Source organism: Ahaetulla prasina, chromosome 16 (genome assembly GCF_028640845.1).
Source record: "Ahaetulla prasina isolate Xishuangbanna chromosome 16, ASM2864084v1, whole genome shotgun sequence".
Taxonomy (NCBI): Eukaryota; Metazoa; Chordata; class Lepidosauria; order Squamata; family Colubridae; genus Ahaetulla; species Ahaetulla prasina.
The window spans coordinates 116,787-136,295 of NC_080554.1; the positions used below are offsets into that span (position 1 = coordinate 116,787).

Genomic DNA, 19,509 nt, shown 5'->3' on the forward strand with positions numbered 1-19,509 from the left:
TAATTTTTTCCAGTCACATATCTTAAAAGTATATTATTTAATATAACTATATCAAAAGATGATGTTAGGAACACATATTCTCTTATGAATATCTATCATTAAAAAACCTCCCCAAAATATCTGAAATACAGATTGACCACTGCCCAAATGAAAATTAATACCTGTTAACCTGCTTGCTTAAATTAAAACTTTTTGGAGACTTCCTGGCGGTGACATCAGCATGGAGCGGGCGAGGGGACGGTTCTCCATTCCTGAAGCTCAAAATATCTTCATTAGGAGCCGCTTTAGGGCATTGCCAAACGTGTAATGAACGGCAAATTAAAGAGGAAGCCCCAGAGGGTCAGGTGGAAGGCAAACCCTCAACTAGACTGGAGTGGCACTCTTAAATTCTAAAGAAGAAAAAGCCGGTCTCTAAGATCAGCCTGGAGCGCTGGCAGACACGAGAATGGGAAGTGAAAAGTGAAAGTGACAGCTTCATTCCGGAGACAAGAGATCCTAGAAAGAAGTGAAGAGGTCTTGGCGAGAGACGGTGCAAAATTAGCAAGGCGAAACAAAAAAAGACACAAAGTGACGAGAAGGCGGCGACTAGAAGGGAGATAAAGCCAGGAAGGAAGAGACAGACCGGTTTAAGAAAAGCGCAGAGAAGGGCAGAGTCCAAATAGAGGAGTGATTAACAGACATTATATAAAACAAATAGAGGGGCGCAAAGACTAAGAATGGAGAGTGTGAATGACAGTGTTTAGTAAATATTTTGGAAGCATTAAATAAAAAGGAAAGTGGAAAAAAGATTGCAGGAGGCACCATCTAGTGGACTGGTGGACAGATTAAAAGCAAGGAAAATCTGGAGAGAAGACTGATGCAATGTTGTAACAGATAAGCATGAATGGACACAGGGGTGAAATCTAAAAATTTTCCCTACTGGTTCTGTGGGTGTGGCTTAATTGGTGGGTGTGGCTTGGTGGTCAGATGGCTGGGTGGGCGTGGCCAATAACAATAAATAATAAAAATAATAAACAAAGTATAAAAAACAATAAGAGGTACCAAAAACCAACTTTCACACTTTACACACACACACCACAACACAACTGACTCACACACAGTGTAAAAGAAGCTGCACTTCACACTTCACACTTCACACAGCCACAAAAAGCTCAAAAACCAACTTTCACACTTTACACACACACCCAACTGACACACACAAAATACCACATACAGCTTTCTGAGATTTTGTGTGTTTGTATAGTTATAGTGAAACACTACAGAAACATACCAAATCTCAGAAAGCTGCACAAATATTTTATTTTATTATTTTATTTTATTGTGGACTTCAATTCCCAGAGTTCCTCAGCCAGAAAAGCCAGACAGCATTAATCACTCAGTGATGAAATAGATTAGCTAAATTTAGATTAGTTCTGTCTGGTGCTGAAAGTGAAACTGGGGCTTTCCGGCTGGGAAAAAAGCCATGAGGTCGTCAGTAATCAGGTAAGTGTCTTAGACTCTCTTAAAAGGAGGTTTTCTACATGTTTTCTACAGAAAACATGTTTTTTAAGGTTCTGCTGATGAGGAACTCAGGTGACATCCCCAGAGTAGTCTTTAATTATTTTTTTTAAAGTTTAAAGGCTCTGCCGATCTCAGCTGAGGGGTGGGATCCTCAAAGGCTTTTTTTTTACTTTTAAAGGCATGTTTCGGCTGAAGCAAAACCTTTTAAAAGTAAAAAAAAACCTCTGCTGATGGTGCGGCTCAGCAGAGGCAGCGGGGGCGGGGCCAGGGATTTTTGCTACCGGTCCTCCGAACCAGCAGCTGCCATCGCTATCAGATCGCCTGAGCCGGTCCGAACCGGGAGCATTTCACCCCTGAATGGACAGTAAGGTACAAGAAGAAAAGTGATTATTGACATCGATTTAACTGAAATGGTATGAATGAATTGAATTAAGGTATAGATGCGTAACTGATAACTGTATAAGCGAACTGTGAGAAGAATAAGTATTATATTATAAAGAAAGATACATATTTAAATAAGAGGGAAAATAGATATTTAGATATTTAGAATACTGTATAAGTTCTGCAAATAGAGATATAAAAGTGATAAGATTAATATAACTGATAATATATAAGTGTGGGACAAAAATAAGACAATAGAGTTGTTAAAGTGTAGTAAAAGCAAACCTTAGCGTTAAAGAAAACCTGAATAGAGCTGTACTCATATATGCTAACATGGAAAAATATTGTACAGCAGAGGTGGGTTTTAGCAGATTCTGACCAGTTCTGGAGAACCAGTAACAGAAATTTTGTGGCAGTTAAGAAGCAAAAAAGAAAATTGCCTTCCAAAAATGATAGTAGTTCAGAGAACCGGTAGTAAAAATTCTGACTGGCCCCACCCCCATCTATTCTCTGCTTCCCAAGTCCCAGCTGATCAGGAGGAAATGGGGATTTTGCCGTAACCTTCCCCTGGATTGGGGAGGGAATGGAGATTTTTCAGTATCCTTCCCCTGGAGTGGGGTGAGAATGAAGATTTTACAGTATCCTTCCCCTGCCACACTCACCAAGCCATGCCATGCCCACCAAGCCACACCCACAGAACCGGTTGTAAAAAAAATTGAAACCCACCACTGTTGTACAGGCAATAAAGATGTCTAGCTCAGCGACAATAAACAAAACAGGCAAAAAAGCAGCCACAAATATTACACCAACAGAATCTCCCACATCTTCCTATGATAGGAAAAGAAAAAACAGAACAGGCAACGAGTTCACAAAATATGCAGATAGCGTTACAACTGATACAGGAAACAATGCTGCCGACCCAGGAAGCAATAGCAGAGAATCATGAGGAGATAAAGGTACATCACAAAGAAATTAAAGAGGAAATTGGGGAAATAAGAAGTGAGATAAAAAATATGAATGATAAAATAGGGAACATACAGCAAACAATGTTGGAAAATGAAAAGAGAATCTAAAAAGTGGAAACAAAAATAGAGCAGATGGATAATCAAAGAGAAATGTGAGAACAGAAAACCATGCAAATAAATAGAGAGCTGGCAGAATCAATCGTATTTTTGGAATTAGAGAAGGCTTCTTATTTCCTTAGATGTCAAAACATTGTCGAAGAGAAAAAAGAGTTAGAAGAGGAAATGTGGCAGAGATACTAGGGAAAAATAAACAGGAAATAAGACAAGACACTGATGAAACATATCGTGTATATACGAACTACTCACGAAGGCATAGGTTGGCGAGGGAAATACACATTAAATTTATGAAACGAACAATAAGGGATGAAGTGTATAAGAGGTCAAGATAGGAAACACTAATTTATAGAGGTAAAGAAATTATAATATTGAAACAGGTTCCATGAAGAATAAGAGACCAAATACGTCAATTCAATTTCTATCAATCAAATTAATTAAATATAAAGCAATGTTTAGATGGCTGATACCTGAGGGCTTACTCGTGGCATGGCAAGAGAAAAAAATACAGAATTGACACATTGGAGAAAGCAAGGGAATTTTATGAAAATCACTTTGTGCAGGGGGAAGATCAAGAGAGCAGAGAAGAACTAGAGACTAGAAGTCAGGAGGAAGAGAACTTGGAAGAAGAAGAAAGACACACAAAAAAACAAGGAAAAGGAAGGATAGAGAGGGAGAAAAAAATTGTAGTAAGAGAGATTAGAAGCACAAAAAGGCAGATCAAGTAGAGAATGGGAGAAACAATTAAGCTTTTTTTGGTAAACATCAATGGATTAAATATTCCAAAGAAGAGGACACAAATATTTAATAAATTAAGGAAATTGGAAGCTGAAGTGATATGTCTCCAAGAGGTACATATACAAAAAGGATATAGAAGATTATTAAAGAATAGGAAATTAGGAACATTATACACAACTTTAGCAGATAAAAAAACTGGAGATATTGCCTTTTATGTCAAGGATAAAATAAAAGCAAACTTAAGATATGCAGTTGATGAAATAGAATTTTGATGCTGGAACTGGAGATAGAACAAAAACAAATGTTACTCATAGTAATATATGCCTCTAATACAAACTAACAGCAATTCTTTAAAGAGGTACATAAGACGATATTGGATATGAAGTATGAAAGGATTTGTATGATTGGATATTTTAATTCTGTAGCAGATGCTCAGAAAGACTATAAAAGTAGTAAAAAAACAAAAAGAAAAATGTATTAACGAGAGCTTTCTTTGATATAAACAACAAAATACCTTATCCCACTAGACTTGAAATCCTGGGCTTGGAAAACTTGGAACTCCGTCGCCTTCGACAAGACCTAAGTTTAACTCATAGAATCATCCATTGTAATGTCGTTCCTGTCAAAGACTACTTCAGCTTTAATTGTAATAATACAAGAGCAACCAATAGATTTAAACTTAATGTCAACCGCTTTAATCTAGATTGCAGAAAATATGACTTCTGTAACAGAATCATCAGTGCTTGGAATACTTTACCTGACTCTGTGGTTTCTTCTCATAATCCTAAAAGCTTTAACCAAAAACTTTCTACTATTGACCTCACCCCATTCCTAAGAGGACCATAAGGGGCGTGCATAAGCGCACAAACATGCCTACCGTTCCTGTCCTATTGTTTTTCTTTTCTTCTTCATATATATATATATATATATATATATATATATATATATATATATATATATATATATATATATATATATATATATGCTTATACCTTTATATACTATATAACCTTTCTGTACATATATTGTTGTGACAAAATAAATAAATAAAATAAATAAATAAATATAGTATCTGAGTTTAACCTGCGAGATATATGGAGAGAGACATAGAACACATAAATGATATACATTCTACTCATACCCACATCAATCGTGGTCCAGGATCGATATGGCCTGGACAACAGCAGAAATCCAAAATGAAACAGAAGAAGTTGAAATTGGAATAAATGATTGGGCAGACCATAATCCGATTATATTAAAATGGAGTGGCCAAAAACAAAACAAAAGTTGGACAAATGTTTTCTAATAATTTGCCAAACTGCTGGAAATGTAAAAATACTCCTGGAACATACTATCACTTATGGTGGACATGTCCTAAGGCGAAAAAATTTTGGTCCAGAATCAGAAACTGGACAGAAGAGATAAGTGGACATAAGGTGGACTTGAAACCAGAAACGTTCTTTCTTGGGATACTAACCACAATTTATAGTAAAGATATTCAGTATTTGATATTACACATAATTACGGTGGCAAGGATTGCCTACGCACAGCTCTGGAAAAATGAAAAGATACCAACAGAAGAAGAAACTATCAAGAAAATTCGGGACTGTGCAGAGATGGATTAATTAACAAAAGAAATAAAGGAAAAGGAAGATACAGAATATTATCAAATATGAACCAAATGGTACGAGTGGTTGGAGAATAGGAAAACTGAATAGAAAAAAAAGGATGGAGAAGAGAAGATAAAGAATGTGTAAAATATTGTAAATAAATGAAACTAGATGTAAAGGGACGATAAAGTCAAAGATAATAAAAAAGAAGGGAAAAAGGGAATGTATAAAGCAGAAAGCTGAAGGAACGAACGTAATGTAAAAAGAAAACACAGCTTATGTGTTTATGTGTTTGTGTTGTGTTGTGTCGTTGTAATAAAACCAATAAAAACTTTAAAAAAAAACTTTTTGGAATGGTTTTTAGTCAGCACCGGCTATATAACCTAGTTCGCTACTATGGCCAGAGATAGATTTAAGAAAATAACAATGGTCCCATAGCTCGTTAGCAAATTCCAAGCAAGTTGGCCACATGATGAAGCATGTGTTGCAACATATTTTGTACAGACTTTTGCTTTATGTTAGGGTTATATTCCCCAAAACCTCAAGTCAAACAAATTTGCCTAAAGCAAAATGCCAGACCTGTGGAAAAAATGCCAGCCACATCACCCACAGGTACATTTTTGCTTACTTCAGTCCCCCTTTTATATAGCTCGGAAACAACTATCTACCAGCCAGCTTTAGTACCTGGCATCTAATTGCTACAGAATGCTTCTTACCTTCAGATGCTGGGGAATTTCTTCCAGGTATGACTACGTTCTTCAGAAAAATGTGAGGGTGCCCACTTTCAATTCTCCTCATAGACTCCCAGCAGGGTGGATGCTGACAAGCGATCATATTGCAAATGGTTTCATCCCATTGACCACCGATATTGATTGTACCCATTGCTGTTAGCAACTTTCTGCAAGGTGATGCAAGGAAGAACAAAACAAAGTGAAACAACTGCTCCAAAGTGGTGGATTACGAGATTAGTGTTCAGAAATTCCCCCATCCTTCTGAAAACCACCGCAGTTGCTCTCCCCTTCTGAATATAATCCAGTGTTGATGCTGACTCCTCAAAGTTCATTTTGTGCTTTGGGGATGCTCGGGGGGCATCTCTTTCTGCAAGGCAGCAAAAAAGGGGGGTTATTATGATCGGACCCCTTGGGTGACCCTTGTGGGGAGTTGCCTTCTTAACCTGTGATGGGAAGAGCAGCACCAGGATACGAAGAAGAGGAGGAAGCTGCTTAGAGCCTGACCTAAATTATTGCACATGTTGTCTAAGCACAGATCCGTGGATGTAAAACCCCTTCCACTTTAGCTTCTTGGAAGAAGCATCCTTAATAAATGACAATTATCACAATTATTATTGTTATTCCCATGGTCCCAGTGGAGGACCAGTCGGGGTGAAAGCTTCAGACTACAAACCAGGAGGACTGACTTATTCTTTCGACTCGGGGACAAAGCCAGCCTGGGGATCTTGGGCCAGTCACTCTCTTTCAGCCTCAGGAAGGCGCCAATGGCAACCGATTCCGAAAAACGTGGCCAAGAAACCCGCACGGACGTGCCCAGGCCGTCTCTGAGGTCGGGACGCGACTGAAGAAAATACAGAGTTCAAGGCGGTCTGGGGGAAACGCCTAGCCCGCTCCGACGCTTCTCCTGAAAGAGGCCGCCTCCGGGCACCCTCCGAAACAGTCAAAGCGGTCCCTCTTCCGGCGTGAGGCCTCCGCTAGCTCCCGGCCCGCCCTCCGCGCCGACCTTCCGCCCAGAAGCCCCGGCTTCTAACCCTAATCCCGCCGGGAGCGGAGAAGCGGCGATCCCCCACCACACCTGCCTGAGGTAAACTAGGCGCCGTCGCTAGGCAACGAGAAGCTGCCCTCATTTCCCAGGGTGCACTGCGCCGGAAGGCGGGTACCAGATATGGGCGGAGAGAGCGACGCCGAGCGCTTCCATGGTCCCGCAAATGGCGCCTCGCTCATCCGGTTCCTTTCCTCCTGCAGAGCCGTTGTGGGGGCGGCGCAAGGCGAGCCAGCCCCGCAAATGGCTCCGTCCCTCCCTCCGGAAGGCTTCCCTTGGGGGCGTGCCCGCCGGGCGCGGTGCATGCTGGGCGAGGGGGCGCCGGCCAGTGGTCTGGCTCCGCGGGCCTTTCGAGCTCTCCGGCGGGCCCTCCGATCTCGTCCCGGGAGGGTGCGGCCAGGCCGTCGGCGCTGCGGGGGGAATTGGGGCGGAGGTTTGTCTTTCACCGGCCTCTCTCCCTCCCCTCCAGGATGGCTGAGCGGCCGGAGGACCTGAACCTGCCCAACGCGGTCATCACGCGGATCATCAAGGAGGCGGTGAGCGGTGGCGGTGGGCTGGGGGAGCGGCCTCCTTCCCGCTGCCCGGCCGGGGATCGGTGGGTGGGATGACCGGGCTGGGCCGGGCCGAAGCGCTTCCCCCGGCGGGCTCCGCTTCCGGCAGCGCCTTTCAGCCGACCCGCTTCCCGCCCCTCAGCTCCCCGACGGAGTGAACGTCTCGAAGGAAGCGCGGAGTGCCATCTCCCGAGCGGCCAGCGTCTTCGTGCTCTATGCCACCTCGTGGTGAGTTGGCGGCCCGGTCTTATCCCTCCTCCCGGTGCAGAACCATCGCTCGGGTTCGTTGTGCAGCGAGAGAGGAACGCGCCGGTTTAAACGGATATTGTTTTTATTAAAAAAAAAAGCACTTTAGTTTTAAGAGGGCCGTTTCTTCGTAAAAAGCGGGTATTGCTCATCTTATCTATTTGGCGCAGAGACTATCATGGAAATGGGTGGTTACAGCTGGGGCTGAAAGGCTTGGGAACTGCCTTGTCTGATTTCCCTTCATCTAGTTTACCAAAAGGTTAAGAGGAAAACCCGGGTCACCTATAAAGGGGATGTTTGTTTGCTTTTACCTTTTTAAATTAGCGCCAATAACTTTGCAAGGAAGGGGAAGAGGAAGACGTTGAATGCCGGAGATGTTATTTCTGCTATGGAAGAGATGGAATTCCAGAGATTCGTAGGGCCCCTAAAGGAATCCTTAGAAGGTAAGTGCCCCTGGTTGTCTTTTGATCTGTGCTCCCCTTCAGCCCTCTCCTCCCTTCCCTTCATTTGCTTCTTTTAAAACTAAAACTTAAACTTTAGTTGTTTGCCAAAGGCCAGTGCAAAATTCTAAACACATTCTAAATTTGTTTAAAAATTGTTTCAACCGAAACAAAAAATTAGGAAAGATCTCAATATACCAAAATATGACTTGGTATCAAAAGCAAAGAACCAGATTAAACTTTTCCTGCCACAATTATCCTGCTCATCCTGGCAGCATTATTGCTGGAATACTGACTCCACCATTTTGAGATACGCCATTTTCCCTTAAGCAAATGATTGTTGTGAAATGAGTTAGAAATAAAAGATTCAGCACTGAATGACTGATTTCCCCCACAAGGGACCCACTCATAGTTCTTCAGGGATATTGGTGAGCTCCGCAGAGCCACACTTCCACAGAAGCTGCAACAAGAAGTTGCGTAATATTTTTGTCCCATCCCCTAAGAACGGCTCTTGTGCTGTGCCCTTCTTCGCATCACTTTGACTCAGTGGCATGCTGAACAGTGGGAAACGGCACCCGTCAGTCTCCTGCTTTGGCATATGACAGTTTGTTCAACACTGTGTGTCTTGGTGTTGGTCTTTTAGCTTACAGAAATGAGCAGAAGGGCAAAAGGGGAGTGTCAGAACTCAAGAAAAAAGACAGAGAGAAGAAGGAAGATGCTGAGGACCCTGACAAGAATCGGGAAGAAGAAGAAAATGAGGAGGGAGAAAGGATGGAGGAGGAGGAGGAGGAGGAGGAGGAGGAAGCACAGCAGCAAAATGAGGAGGAGGAGGAAGAGGAAGAGCAGCAGACAAATGAAGATGAAGAAGGGGAGAGCTGAATTGTGGCAGGTGGAGGGGGGCAGTGAGGGGAGAAAGCCAATGGAAGGAAACACAACTGTCTCCTTTTGTGCTGAAAATGATTCTGGGGGCACCTCAGGTAATCTCCTCCTTGCCTTCTACCCCCCAGTTGGAAAGAATGACTTACATGGCATCTGGGGCTTCTTTCTGGGCATGCCAACGCTTATCTTTCCTTGTTCCTTGTGGGGATGCTCCGGTTTTGGCTTAAAAAGACTTTCTCCACACCCTCAATGTGTGTTTTTCTTCAGCGCTTAATTGAATGGGATTTAATTAAAAGTCGTATTTTCAAAACTTTTCACTCTCGACTGATTTATGCTGTGCTGAGCAGGAGGAATTTTATTTCTCCCTATTTCGTTCTGTAACAAAATGGGCACTGAAAGAAAAGTTGTTCCACGGATTGCTCCTGTTCCATCTGTGCAACAAAAAGGACAAGAGGTTAGAAAATCTTGCCTTGATGGATTCTGGATGTTTCCTCCCGTCAGTAAATCTCTTCAGTCTGTCCTTCCTGCTGGGGCGGCATTTCTAGTCTCCACTCCAATTGTGGAGCAAAATATCCTTAAGCTAGAAAAGGCACTTGAGGCTAAAAAGCAAGGCCTATAAAACAATTTATATCTGCAATGTTGTCAAGAGGCAAAACAGTCAAAAGAGCCCATTGCCATCTTGAGAACCAGCAGAAACAGTTGCTGGGTTTTTTTTGGGGGGGGGGCACCATTCCAAATGCTTCTGCAGGCCATCGCTTCTGATTCCGGAGTATTACATGAGCCAAATTCACATCCATCTCTCCTCTGGCCCAGGAACCTCCTTGGCTCCCAAAAGTAAGATTCACCCCTCCCTCCTTCACACATGCAAGAGTTTGTAGACTCTGCAAGTGGAAGTAGTAGTATTGGCGGTTCCTAAGACTAGTGGGGCCATCACCAATCCAGCTGTCCCTTCTGGGCATTGAATTTCCGGCTGTTCTGGCTGTAGAACTGAGAGAACCACCGCCGGTGCCTCAGGATGGCGGCATCTTCCTTCACCAGCAACGGCTTGGAGAGGAACCTCTTGTTATTCCAGATCATAATGTCCCGTTCAAACTGGTTCAGGAGGAAGAGTGGAAGACAAATGATCAGGAGGCAGCAGAAGAACAAAACCCTTGGCTTAAATACATGGAATAATATAAGAAAATCCCAAAAATGTAAGATACCCGCTGTGTTTCTGTTCAACCCTTGGGCAAGGAGAAGGGTGGCTTCAATGAGTCACCACAGAGGCTGCAAATTTGCTGTTGCTTTTTTAAGCAGTTTCATCTATTTTATTTACAGAGTTAACAAGCAGGCAGTGCCTCAGTCTCACAAGGTCATCTGTAAGCAACTTCCCCCCCCCCGCCTCCCACGTTCTGCAAATGATTCGATCTACATTTCTACTCTAAAATGCAGAGGGAGGTTGGAAGCCCAAGAATTTCTGGGATACAGTTACCTAGACCCTTGATGGCGAACCTATGGCATGTGTGCCACAGGTGGCACACGGAGCCATATCTGTGGGCACACAAGCATTGTCCTAGCTCAGCTCCAGCACACGTGTGTGTCAGCCAGCTGATTTTTGGGCCTTCTGGGCCCACCAGAAGTTGGGAAACAGGCTGTTTCCAGCCTCTGGAGGGCCTCCTGGGGGGTGGAGAAGGTCATTTCACCCTCCCCAGGCTCCAAGAAATCCTCTGGAGCCTTGGGAGGGCAAAAAATGGGCCTACCAGGCCCACTGTGCCATGGTGTGCCAAAAGCGGGGGGAGTGGGGGGGTTGTGCACACATGCGTGGGGGGTGGGGTGCATTAAATTATGGGTGTGGGCATGTGCATGCGCAACCCCTCTGCTCCCCCATCGCGTTTTGGCACGCGACGGCAAAAAGGCTAGCCATCACTGACCTAGACCCTTGTCAGCCCCCCCCCACACACACACACAGACAGATGCACCCCCCTGTCCTTCACTCAGCATCCCTGAGGGGCCAGGAGGTCACACAGACTGAGTTTGCCCCCAGGACCACCACTTGCACCTCCTCTCACCTGGACCCCCTCAGCCCATAGTATCAGCTTGGCAATGAAGGAGGGTACGTTGCGCGGGAAGTAGATCTGGTGGACCACATGCTGCAGAAGTGGCTCTAGAGGGGTGACGGTCTGAACGATCAGCCCCTTGCCCAGGAAGGTGTTACTCAGGGCCATCATAACCAACCCAGGACCGACCTGAACAGAGAAGACACCATCCAGTTAAGAGTCTGTTTTTCCCTCCAAACCAGATGGGGATTAAACAAGCAAACCAAAAGTGATGATTATGTACAGCTTGCCTTTCTTGCTTTCTTTGGGAGAGGCGACCAATTCAGCATCACATTAATCGATGCAGTCCTTGGCTTGGGACAAACACCACCCTCTCGCTGGACAGAAAGGATCTCGTACCTGCCTGGCCGAAACATGCAGATCGAGGAAGGCGATGGGCTTGCCAAAGAGCAGCACGTGGTGGGTCAGAAGCATGACCGAACAGTGTCCGTTGGGCTCCGGCTCAGGCTGCCACTCTGCCTGGGAAGCAAGCACTGCACTGACTGGAAACGTCCCTGCTGCTTTGGTGCCAAACCCCCCGCCAGCCCTGCTTAGAAACAGCCCAAATGGGCATCCCCCCCTCCTTTCTTTCCAGCATTACCCACGTTCGGAGCAGGAGGAAACGGACACTTTGGAGTCAGAAAGGGACCGAGATAAACTCTCCCTCCCCATATGTGTTGCAAGCAGTCTGGGGTGGGGGGCTGCCGAGACGAGCTTTTTCGTTCCTGCTGCCTCTGTTGACAACTGAAGGCAATGCAGAATCTCTTCTGGTAGAACAGGGAAGGGGGTCTCCGTGCCTGTCCTGCTTTAATGTTGGCCTTCCAACGTGAACGTACACAACTTTACCCAATCCTCCCTTGTTGACTTCATGTTTAAGTTGCAGCACAGCCTCCGTGACTCTCGCAGAGGGAACCGGCCCACCAGGATTTGGAACCAGTTGCCGGTTGCCTTACCTCCCAGGTGTGCCTGAAAAATGCCCAGCGTTGGTTGTCTGTGAAGCGCAGGTCATTTCCACTTATGACCGAGGGACTATGGAGAAAGGAAAGGTGGGCTACATCGGCAGCATTCTCTGGAATTTCCTACCCAGGAGGGAAAAGAAACGTTCACCTGGGCCCTGCTTGGCCAGAGACAAAGCAGAAACAGGCTTTTCCAAGAGAGGCACTCGGACTGCAAAGCAATGGGCATTTCTAGCTGAGAACCAAGTGGCAAGGCCCATTTGCACCCAGCTGTTCTTTCCAGCCAGTTGCTACAGAAGGCCATCAAAGGCGGAAGTCCAGCTAACTCTTAAACCCCAGGATCGCCTCTCTGCATTCCGCCACTTCTCCCATCCTGCCCGGTCCTGAATTCCCAATACCCGGGCTCAGTTTGAAAAGGCACCACCACTGAGGCCTTCCCTCGGCGGTGCAAACTACCTCAATGTGCACGCTGACAAAGTGCTCCGTTCCAGCCCGGAAGAGCCAGTTGGGCGATGATGCCTCTTCCTGCTCGGCGACTTGCCATGCTGGGCTCGTGCCATCACAGTGATACCACACCAGGATCATGTTCATTTCACACGATGGCCAAACTTTGGTAGTTGCAAATTCAGGCACTGGAAGATATGGAGCGCGAGAAGGTAAATAAGACAAGGACGGCCTGTTTATGGACTTGCCATCCCAGGCATGTCAGATTTCCCATTATCGGTGGGAATGCAAATTAACATGAAGCCAAGAGTTCATTTATTTGACCCAGTGACTACACTGACACACAGGACCAAAATGATTTAGCAATTTATTAATGCTTTAAAAATAATTAGCCAAATAAACTTATGCCAGAAATTTGGAGGTCTGTCACGTGCTACATTTCTAGGAAGGAACTTGGAGGGAACACCCACCCCCCTGGCAGCAGACAAAGGCCCTCCATGATGCTCAGGAAAACTTGGTTGCAACACCATGGCCACTAAGCCAGTCACCTGCAGTCGGGCCTAAACTCCCTGGGGCTTTCCCTTAGCTTAGCCCAAACAGGAAAGGCCACCCTGTCACCTTTTTTGGCATATGGGATCTTGACGCAGCTCCCGTCCTTCCCAGAGAAAATCCAGCCATGGAAGGGACACTCGATGCAGTTGCCCACCACACAGACACCGATTGAAAGGTTGGCCCCGAGGTGTGGGCAGTAAGCGTCCAGAACATAGACTTCCCCATCCAAACCTCGAAACACAGCAAACTGTTCCCCTGGGCGTACAAAGAGAATGATAAAAGTAAGCTTTTCTTTTGTTGCTAGGAAGAGCACAGCTATCTATTCCACAAGGTGAGTCAGGATCACACCCATTTTACTAACCAATGAGATGGGCCCGCACACCCTTTACAAAATTCACAGGAGGTTCCTGGGTACTGTAGTTCATGGGTGGGAGGCTGTTTCCTCTGAGAAGCTGACAGGCAAGTTGGAAAGGCATTTGCTGCTGGTGAATGGAAGGGCCCTTTAGACAGCCAGCAGTGGCTCTCCAGAGGTCTGAAGGGCAGGGGATGAAATCCAGATGAAATTTTGAGTAGTTCAGAGAACTGACAAATGCCACCTCTGGCTGGCCAGAGTGGGTTAGGAATGGAGATTTTGCAATATCCTTCCCCCAGGAGTGGGGAGGGAATGGGGATTTTGCAGTATCCTTCCCCTGCCACGCCCACCAAGCCACGCCCACAGAACCGGTAGTAAAAAAAATGGATTTCACCACTGCTCAAGGGGGACTGGAGGAAGAGAGGAACCTTCTCTTCACCTGACCCAGGGACAGTTTCAACTGCAGAGTGTGAAACAGCCTTACAAGTCCAGAAATGGACTTTTGACACTTGTTTAGCAACATGAACAGACCTCCCGACTCCTTCACGGAGATAAAAAAAAGATGGTATGACTCCCTTATCCCAATTCCTGCAGAAAGGGTTGGCGATGCCCCTGCCCAGATAGGAGTTGAGACTGCGAGGTGTATTGCACGGAGCAATTCTCCAGCCTTCTGCAACCATTGCCCTCTGGATGTGTGGACTGGGTCCCAGAAGCCTCCGATGGCTGAGAAATTCTGGCAGTGGGTCCACTTGGGGCGTTGCCATGCTCTTGACAAGGAGCAAGATTCTCGGAGTCTTCAGCCAGAGCAAGCAAGCGGGCGAGGCAGTCTGGGAGGCTGGCAACCCGATACAAAGTGAGAAGAGGACAACAGTTCCAAGACATTTAGCCCAAGTTGCCCTACCTGAGGAAACAGGTACTACTCTAGAGCCCAATTCCAGCCCAAATACAACAACAGGAATAAGTGCAGAGGCCCTTTGCTCTTTTCTGCTTCCAACCTGCTTTTCTTGCTCTGGTCCTTGGGGGAAAGAATGGGAGAAAGAGACACAAGAGGTCGCTGCGCCAGTTTGGTGGTCCCAGCACGGCCTAGAAACCACTGTGAGGCCTGCCTTAGGCAGGAGAGCCGGTTGGGTGACTTTGGGCCAGCCACTCTCTCTTGGCCCAACTCAGCTCACTGGGCTGTTCTTGTGGGCAACACAGGAGGGGGAAGAAGTACTGTTGTATTCACCAACTTGAGTTGTATATGAAAAAGAACAAAGGGCAGAGTAAAAAAAAATCACGCTGAGAACCTGTTGGCCCCCTCACCTCTGCTCTTTTTTACCAACCAGAGGGAGTGAAGGATCAAAAATCTAAGTATTGTTGGCAAACATGGCTGATTAATTTCCAGAATCACATGAACTCTACCAATAGGCCTTGTCTGAGTCCCAAAGCATCTTTAGTAATATCAGCAGAAGAACAATGTTGGTTTCTGCCATAAACTGTACTGCAGTTTGTGCAGTACATCTGATAGCACCTAAAGCCATGGATCAGAAAACATAACAAGATTTCTGGATGAGTTTGGTGTGGTAAGAAGAAGAAAAAAACCTGCAGGCAAATTTGAGCTATTCCAGAGAGATTCGTCGTGGTGGAGGAATGGAATCTTTTTTAATACACTTCAAAATGTTCTCGCATTGTGTCATGGGAAGGGAGGACTGGTTTGGTCAAGGGCTGGAAACCAGGAGACAGTGAGTTCTAGTCCTGCAGCCTTAAGCCACGGAAGCCAGCTGGGTGACCATGAGCCCATCACTCTCAGCCAGCCCATCTCAAGGTTGGCTGTTGTGGGAGGAAAGAGTATTAGGTATGTTTGCCGCCTTGAATTACTTAAAGGCATGATATAAACAAACAAACAAACAACTAAATAGCTAGCCTTTCTTATTAATCTAACACGTGTAGGATAAGCTGTTACTTAAAGGAAGTAAATTAAAATATTGCCCTATCTCAGAGAGTCTGCCCCGTGCCAAGAGGAATGGCATGAAGCAGGTGTTTTATGAAGAAACACATCCAAGAACTTGCCCCAGGCAAGACAGGCATTCCCCTTCTTTGAAAAGGGCAAGTTAAAACAAGTTAAAGATGTACTAGTGGGTGATTAAACGTTTAAACTGGCTTGAACTGCCTCAACTTCCCCTCAACTAGAAGCTGCTTCTGTGTCGCATGCTACATCCTCAGCCTTACAAATATATTTGGGGTCTGTGTGGAATTATTCTTAGCTCGTATAACTTACAGGTAGTCCTAGACTTATGACCACAATCGAGCCCTAAAACTTCTGTTGTTAAGTGAGACATTTGTCAAGTGAGTTTTGCCCCATTTTATGACCTTTGCTACAGTTGTTAACTGAATCACTGCAGTTGATAAGTTAATAACAAGGTTGTTAAGTGAATCTCACTTCCCATTGACTTTGCTTGTCAGGTCGCAAAAGGTGATCACATGGTCCGGGGGCACTGCAACGGTCATAAGTATGAACCAGTTGCCAAGCATCTGAATTTTGATTATGTGACCAAGGGGATGCTTCAAAGGTCGTAACTGCGGAAAACGTTTGTGTCACTTTTTTCAGTGCTGTCGTAACTTTGGTCACTAAGTGAACTGTTGTAAGTCGAGGACTGCCTGTAGTCAGGGTGAAGGGTGTGGCCACCTTTATGAAATATACAAAGTAACTGAACTACCTGCACTACAGAAGCCAAAAAGGGAGAGTACTTTAAAAAGGTTTGTGTATTTGTGTCACATTTATGAGAGTGCCTCTGGGCACAGCCTCAGTTCACACAGCCCGAGTTAAGTAAGCGCTTGTACAGAACACGCTGATAAGAGTTTGATCTTAGATAAAAGATCTTTCTTAAATCAATGAATGTAGGCAAACTGTGGTTACTGTTAACCTGGCCTTGTGTAAGCAGAATCCCTTGTATTGAGGCATAATCATTTGTATTGAGCAGATCCCAAACAGGCACATCCCATCCCCACCAGGTGACTGCCATCAATTAAAATGATGATGATGAACCAGGATGGGGACAATGAGAAACTCCATCTAAGTCGCTGGACGTTGGCGCTCATTCAGTGGCGTAACCAGCTAAGCATTGACGCCCAGGGAGACGTGCACTCTGAGTCCAAAAGCTGCCGCCAATAGGCTGAAAAATATAGCTCAAGGAGAAAACCAGATTTATTTTTCCAAGTCCACAGGACACTAGTGGCAGGAAGGAAAAAGTAAGGTTTCTCAGTCCATCAGCTATGCCCAATTTATTATTATTTTGGCTTGTTGCACACCAGTGAGTCAGATGATTAGGCTGGATTTTATTCACCTATTTGCTCTTTCCCAAGAGTATTATTGGGTGGCAAACACACTGAATCTCCCTGCCTTCTATTCCCCCGCCCGCAAAAAAACCCACAACTGTTTGAGACAAGTTGGGCAGAGAGCGCCCAGTAGCCAGTCTGTCCCCTGCTGACTTCCTTGCCAGCTCCTGGTCTCTCGGCCAGTACCTCCCCTCCCACACCAAAGGGACCGCTAGAAACCCACCCGTGTTTCTGGAGTCCCCCTCTTGTTTAAAAAGCTAATCTAATCCAAGGCAGGAAGAGAGACAGAGCAGAGCAAGGGGGGGGGGCGGATCAGTCTTCCCATTAAGGGGTGCAGCTCCCCAATCTTCGGAACTACACTAGCCGGACTATCGGGAGCTCTGCATCTGCTCGCTACCCCACTGACTTCCTTCCTACGTTTCAGCTGAGCGGGAAAGGGGTTTGCCTGACATTTGGCCTACTCAAGGGGCGCTTGTTCTACCGCATTCCGGACCTGGCCTGCCCGCCCCCTCCCTCCCTCTTCCGCTCTTCAGGGAGCGCGGAGCCACTCACCCAGCGCAGCCACGTTGCGCACCTCCCCGCGGGCCAGCTCGGCTGAGCCCAAGAGCCGGAACCAGCCATTGGGGTAGGAGGGCAGCAGCTGGCCGGCACGCCGGTTCTTGCGCATCCGGCCGGCGCTCTGCGCGCGGGTCCAGCCGGGCTCAGTCAGGTAGCCCACCTGGTCCAGCGGACGAATCAGTCGCTTGGGCCGCAGCAGCAGCCACGCCACGCTGCCGCCGGCCGCGGCCACCACCACCAGGAGCAGCGGCAGGAGGGCGGCGGCTACAATGGCCACTAGGAGCACGACCAGCCTCATCCTGAAGTGTCCGACTGCAGCGCGTCCTCGCGCCTCTTATAGCTCCGGCCGGGACAGGGGTGGCCCATCTCAGTCGCTTCTGCCGGGGCCGGCCCAGCCTAGGCGGCAAGCGAATGAACGCTCGAGCGCCTCCTCCCCGACCCGGCCTCCTTGGTTGTCCCTCCAGCGCGAACCTGCAACCCGTATGGAGTCGGCGGCTAAAAGTACCGGGGGAACTCTTTGCCACTGGCGGCTCTAGCAGAGCGCAGCACAGGCCCTCTAGCGCCAGTCCAGTCAAACGAGACCAGGAGCACACGGATTGGCCATGGTGACAAACCTTGCCTGGTCGAGCGCAGCTCAAAGAGGCTCTGGGCAAGGGAAGGACTGGCGCTCTTAGAAAAGGCAGCCCTGCCTTCTGTCAGTCACCGGAGGGATCCCCTCACCACCCCTAATTTCTGCAGAGAAAGGTTCGGCAGCTGAGTTGGAGCCGCCCCTCTCCAGCCAGGGCGGTCTAAGTAATCAACGATTAACCTGTAAATTATGTATTCCCAGACAGGAGGGAGGGGGACAATGGGGAGATGGAGGGGCCAATGCCTCCTCGGGAAGCCTCCCGGCTCTCCTGCCTAGAAGAGAAAGAGTCTGCCACCGAAGCTGCCTGGTGGGCACAAAGTCTCGGAAGGGCTCTCAACACAGACCACCAAGGGAGCCTCTGAGCAAGCTCTGCCCGCTGCAGACCCCCCCTGCCTGTCCGGCATAAGTGGGTCGATGAAGCGACTCCACTTGACATTTCGGCACCTCGGAGGAGGGGGCAGCCCGGTCGGAATGTTTTCCCTGCTGTAACAGCTTTTCTAAATCTGGGGTGCTGGAACACCACCAGAAGACAGGAAGGGCTCCACAGGGACCCGCGACCAGCTCCGTCCAGCTGCTGAGAACTCAGAAAGACCAAATGCGGTGGTGGGGTGGGGTTTTCCCACAGGTTTTACCAGCGGAGGGGGTCTTGCAATGGCCCCAACGCTTGCAAAAGCAAAGCCAGGGAGCCCACGCCTCTGCCCGCTTCCTCTGAGGATCTCTCTGGCTTCTGCGGAAGGTCCTAGGCAAAGGCTGCCTCCTTCGCTGAAAGAATTGCAAAGCCCTCAACCCTAATTTTTCGTAGCCTCACTTTCAAAGCAGCAAGAAGTTTTGCTTGTGCCACAGACACCGCCCCCCCTCATGTCTGCTTTAGTGTTATTGTTATTTTCATTCCTGTTCTCAAAGCACATTTGGAAGATGTGGGACTCCAACATAATGAAGTGTTTCTATAGCAACGTGCACTTTTTAAAGACGTCACCAAGACCGGTTGGATCGCTGGATTCTGGGGCTGCTGGAGGGGAAAAAACCCTCAGTTCTTTTGTTCTGAACGGGGAGGGGGGGGCTTAATCTTTATCCAGATCCGTGGGTGCCAAAGTGAAGATATGTATACGTATAGGAATTCACTCCCACCTGTCACTTTAGCATATTTGCCATTTTCTATACTGAATGCCTGCCTGCGCCTCTGCTTCTTTAGAAAACCTTTAATTTGCTGGTGGCAATAAAAGCTGTTAAGAGGAAATATAGGAAGGCTCACCCTGCATTTGTCGAAGGCGTTTTAAATGAGAATAAATAAGGAATCAGCATTTGGTGCCACCAGAAGCGAGAGAGCGTCCAGTTCAGGAGGTTCCACTAAGGTGGGAGAGGCTGCGTCTATTTGTTTGACAGACGGTTCCTAAGCAGCCAGCCAGGAATAGCTGGGCTAGTTTGGGGAATT

At 46.9% G+C, this 19,509-nt stretch overlaps 3 protein-coding genes across 18 annotated transcripts in view; 1 reads left to right on the forward strand and 2 right to left on the reverse strand.

Annotated features, from left to right (window-relative positions):
- Window positions 1-10,094, reverse strand: part of RGS3 (regulator of G protein signaling 3) — a 56,279-nt gene extending 46,185 nt beyond the window's left edge. For 12 of the 16 annotated variants that reach the window (XR_009152267.1, XM_058158958.1, XM_058158955.1 and 9 more), the window contains exons 1-2: window positions 7,119-7,237; window positions 6,025-6,206 (exon numbers count right to left, since the gene is read on the reverse strand). Coding sequence is in view for 13 of the 16 variants with exons in the window: in XM_058158958.1 (XP_058014941.1) it covers window positions 6,025-6,190 (166 nt within the window). In the remaining 3 variants the exon portion in view is untranslated. Of the gene's footprint in view, window positions 1-161; window positions 4,233-6,024; window positions 6,207-6,712; window positions 7,037-7,118; window positions 7,238-9,343 lie in introns of those variants that run through there. The other 4 variants (XM_058158965.1, XM_058158951.1, XM_058158952.1 and 1 more) reach the window with 3 other exon arrangements.
- On the forward strand, window positions 7,382-9,507 carry POLE3 (DNA polymerase epsilon 3, accessory subunit). The gene is made up of 4 exons (XM_058159004.1): window positions 7,382-7,617; window positions 7,775-7,860; window positions 8,203-8,321; window positions 8,962-9,507. Exons 1-4 carry the CDS (start codon window positions 7,552-7,554, stop codon window positions 9,195-9,197), a joined length of 507 nt encoding a protein of 168 aa, XP_058014987.1. The 5' UTR covers window positions 7,382-7,551; the 3' UTR covers window positions 9,198-9,507.
- Window positions 10,095-10,120: 26 nt separating the features above from the next.
- LOC131185942 (cholesterol 7-desaturase nvd-like) lies at window positions 10,121-18,184 on the reverse strand. Its single transcript, XM_058158999.1, has 7 exons — window positions 17,444-18,184; window positions 13,291-13,479; window positions 12,685-12,860; window positions 12,226-12,351; window positions 11,633-11,752; window positions 11,246-11,422; window positions 10,121-10,289 (listed from the first exon to the last, which is right to left on the reverse strand). The coding sequence occupies exons 1-7, from the start codon at window positions 17,745-17,747 to the stop codon at window positions 10,128-10,130; spliced, it is 1,254 nt and encodes a 417-aa protein (XP_058014982.1). The 5' UTR covers window positions 17,748-18,184; the 3' UTR covers window positions 10,121-10,127.
- Window positions 18,185-19,509: the final 1,325 nt, after the last annotated feature.

Coding starts and splice junctions, on each gene's coding strand:
- LOC131185942 (XM_058158999.1), bottom strand. CDS start 17,747: ATGAGGCTGGTCGTGCTCCTAGTGGCCATTGTAGCCGCCGCCCTCCTG. Junction 13,480..17,443: donor GCGCAACGTGGCTGCGCTGG/GTGAGTGGCTCC, acceptor TTGTACGCCCAG/GGGAACAGTTTGCTGTGTTT. Junction 10,290..11,245: donor TATGGGCTGAGGGGGTCCAG/GTGAGAGGAGGT, acceptor CTCCTGAACCAG/TTTGAACGGGACATTATGAT.
- POLE3 (XM_058159004.1), top strand. CDS start 7,552: ATGGCTGAGCGGCCGGAGGACCTGAACCTGCCCAACGCGGTCATCACG. Junction 7,861..8,202: donor GTGCTCTATGCCACCTCGTG/GTGAGTTGGCGG, acceptor TTTTTAAATTAG/CGCCAATAACTTTGCAAGGA. Junction 8,322..8,961: donor CCTAAAGGAATCCTTAGAAG/GTAAGTGCCCCT, acceptor TTGGTCTTTTAG/CTTACAGAAATGAGCAGAAG.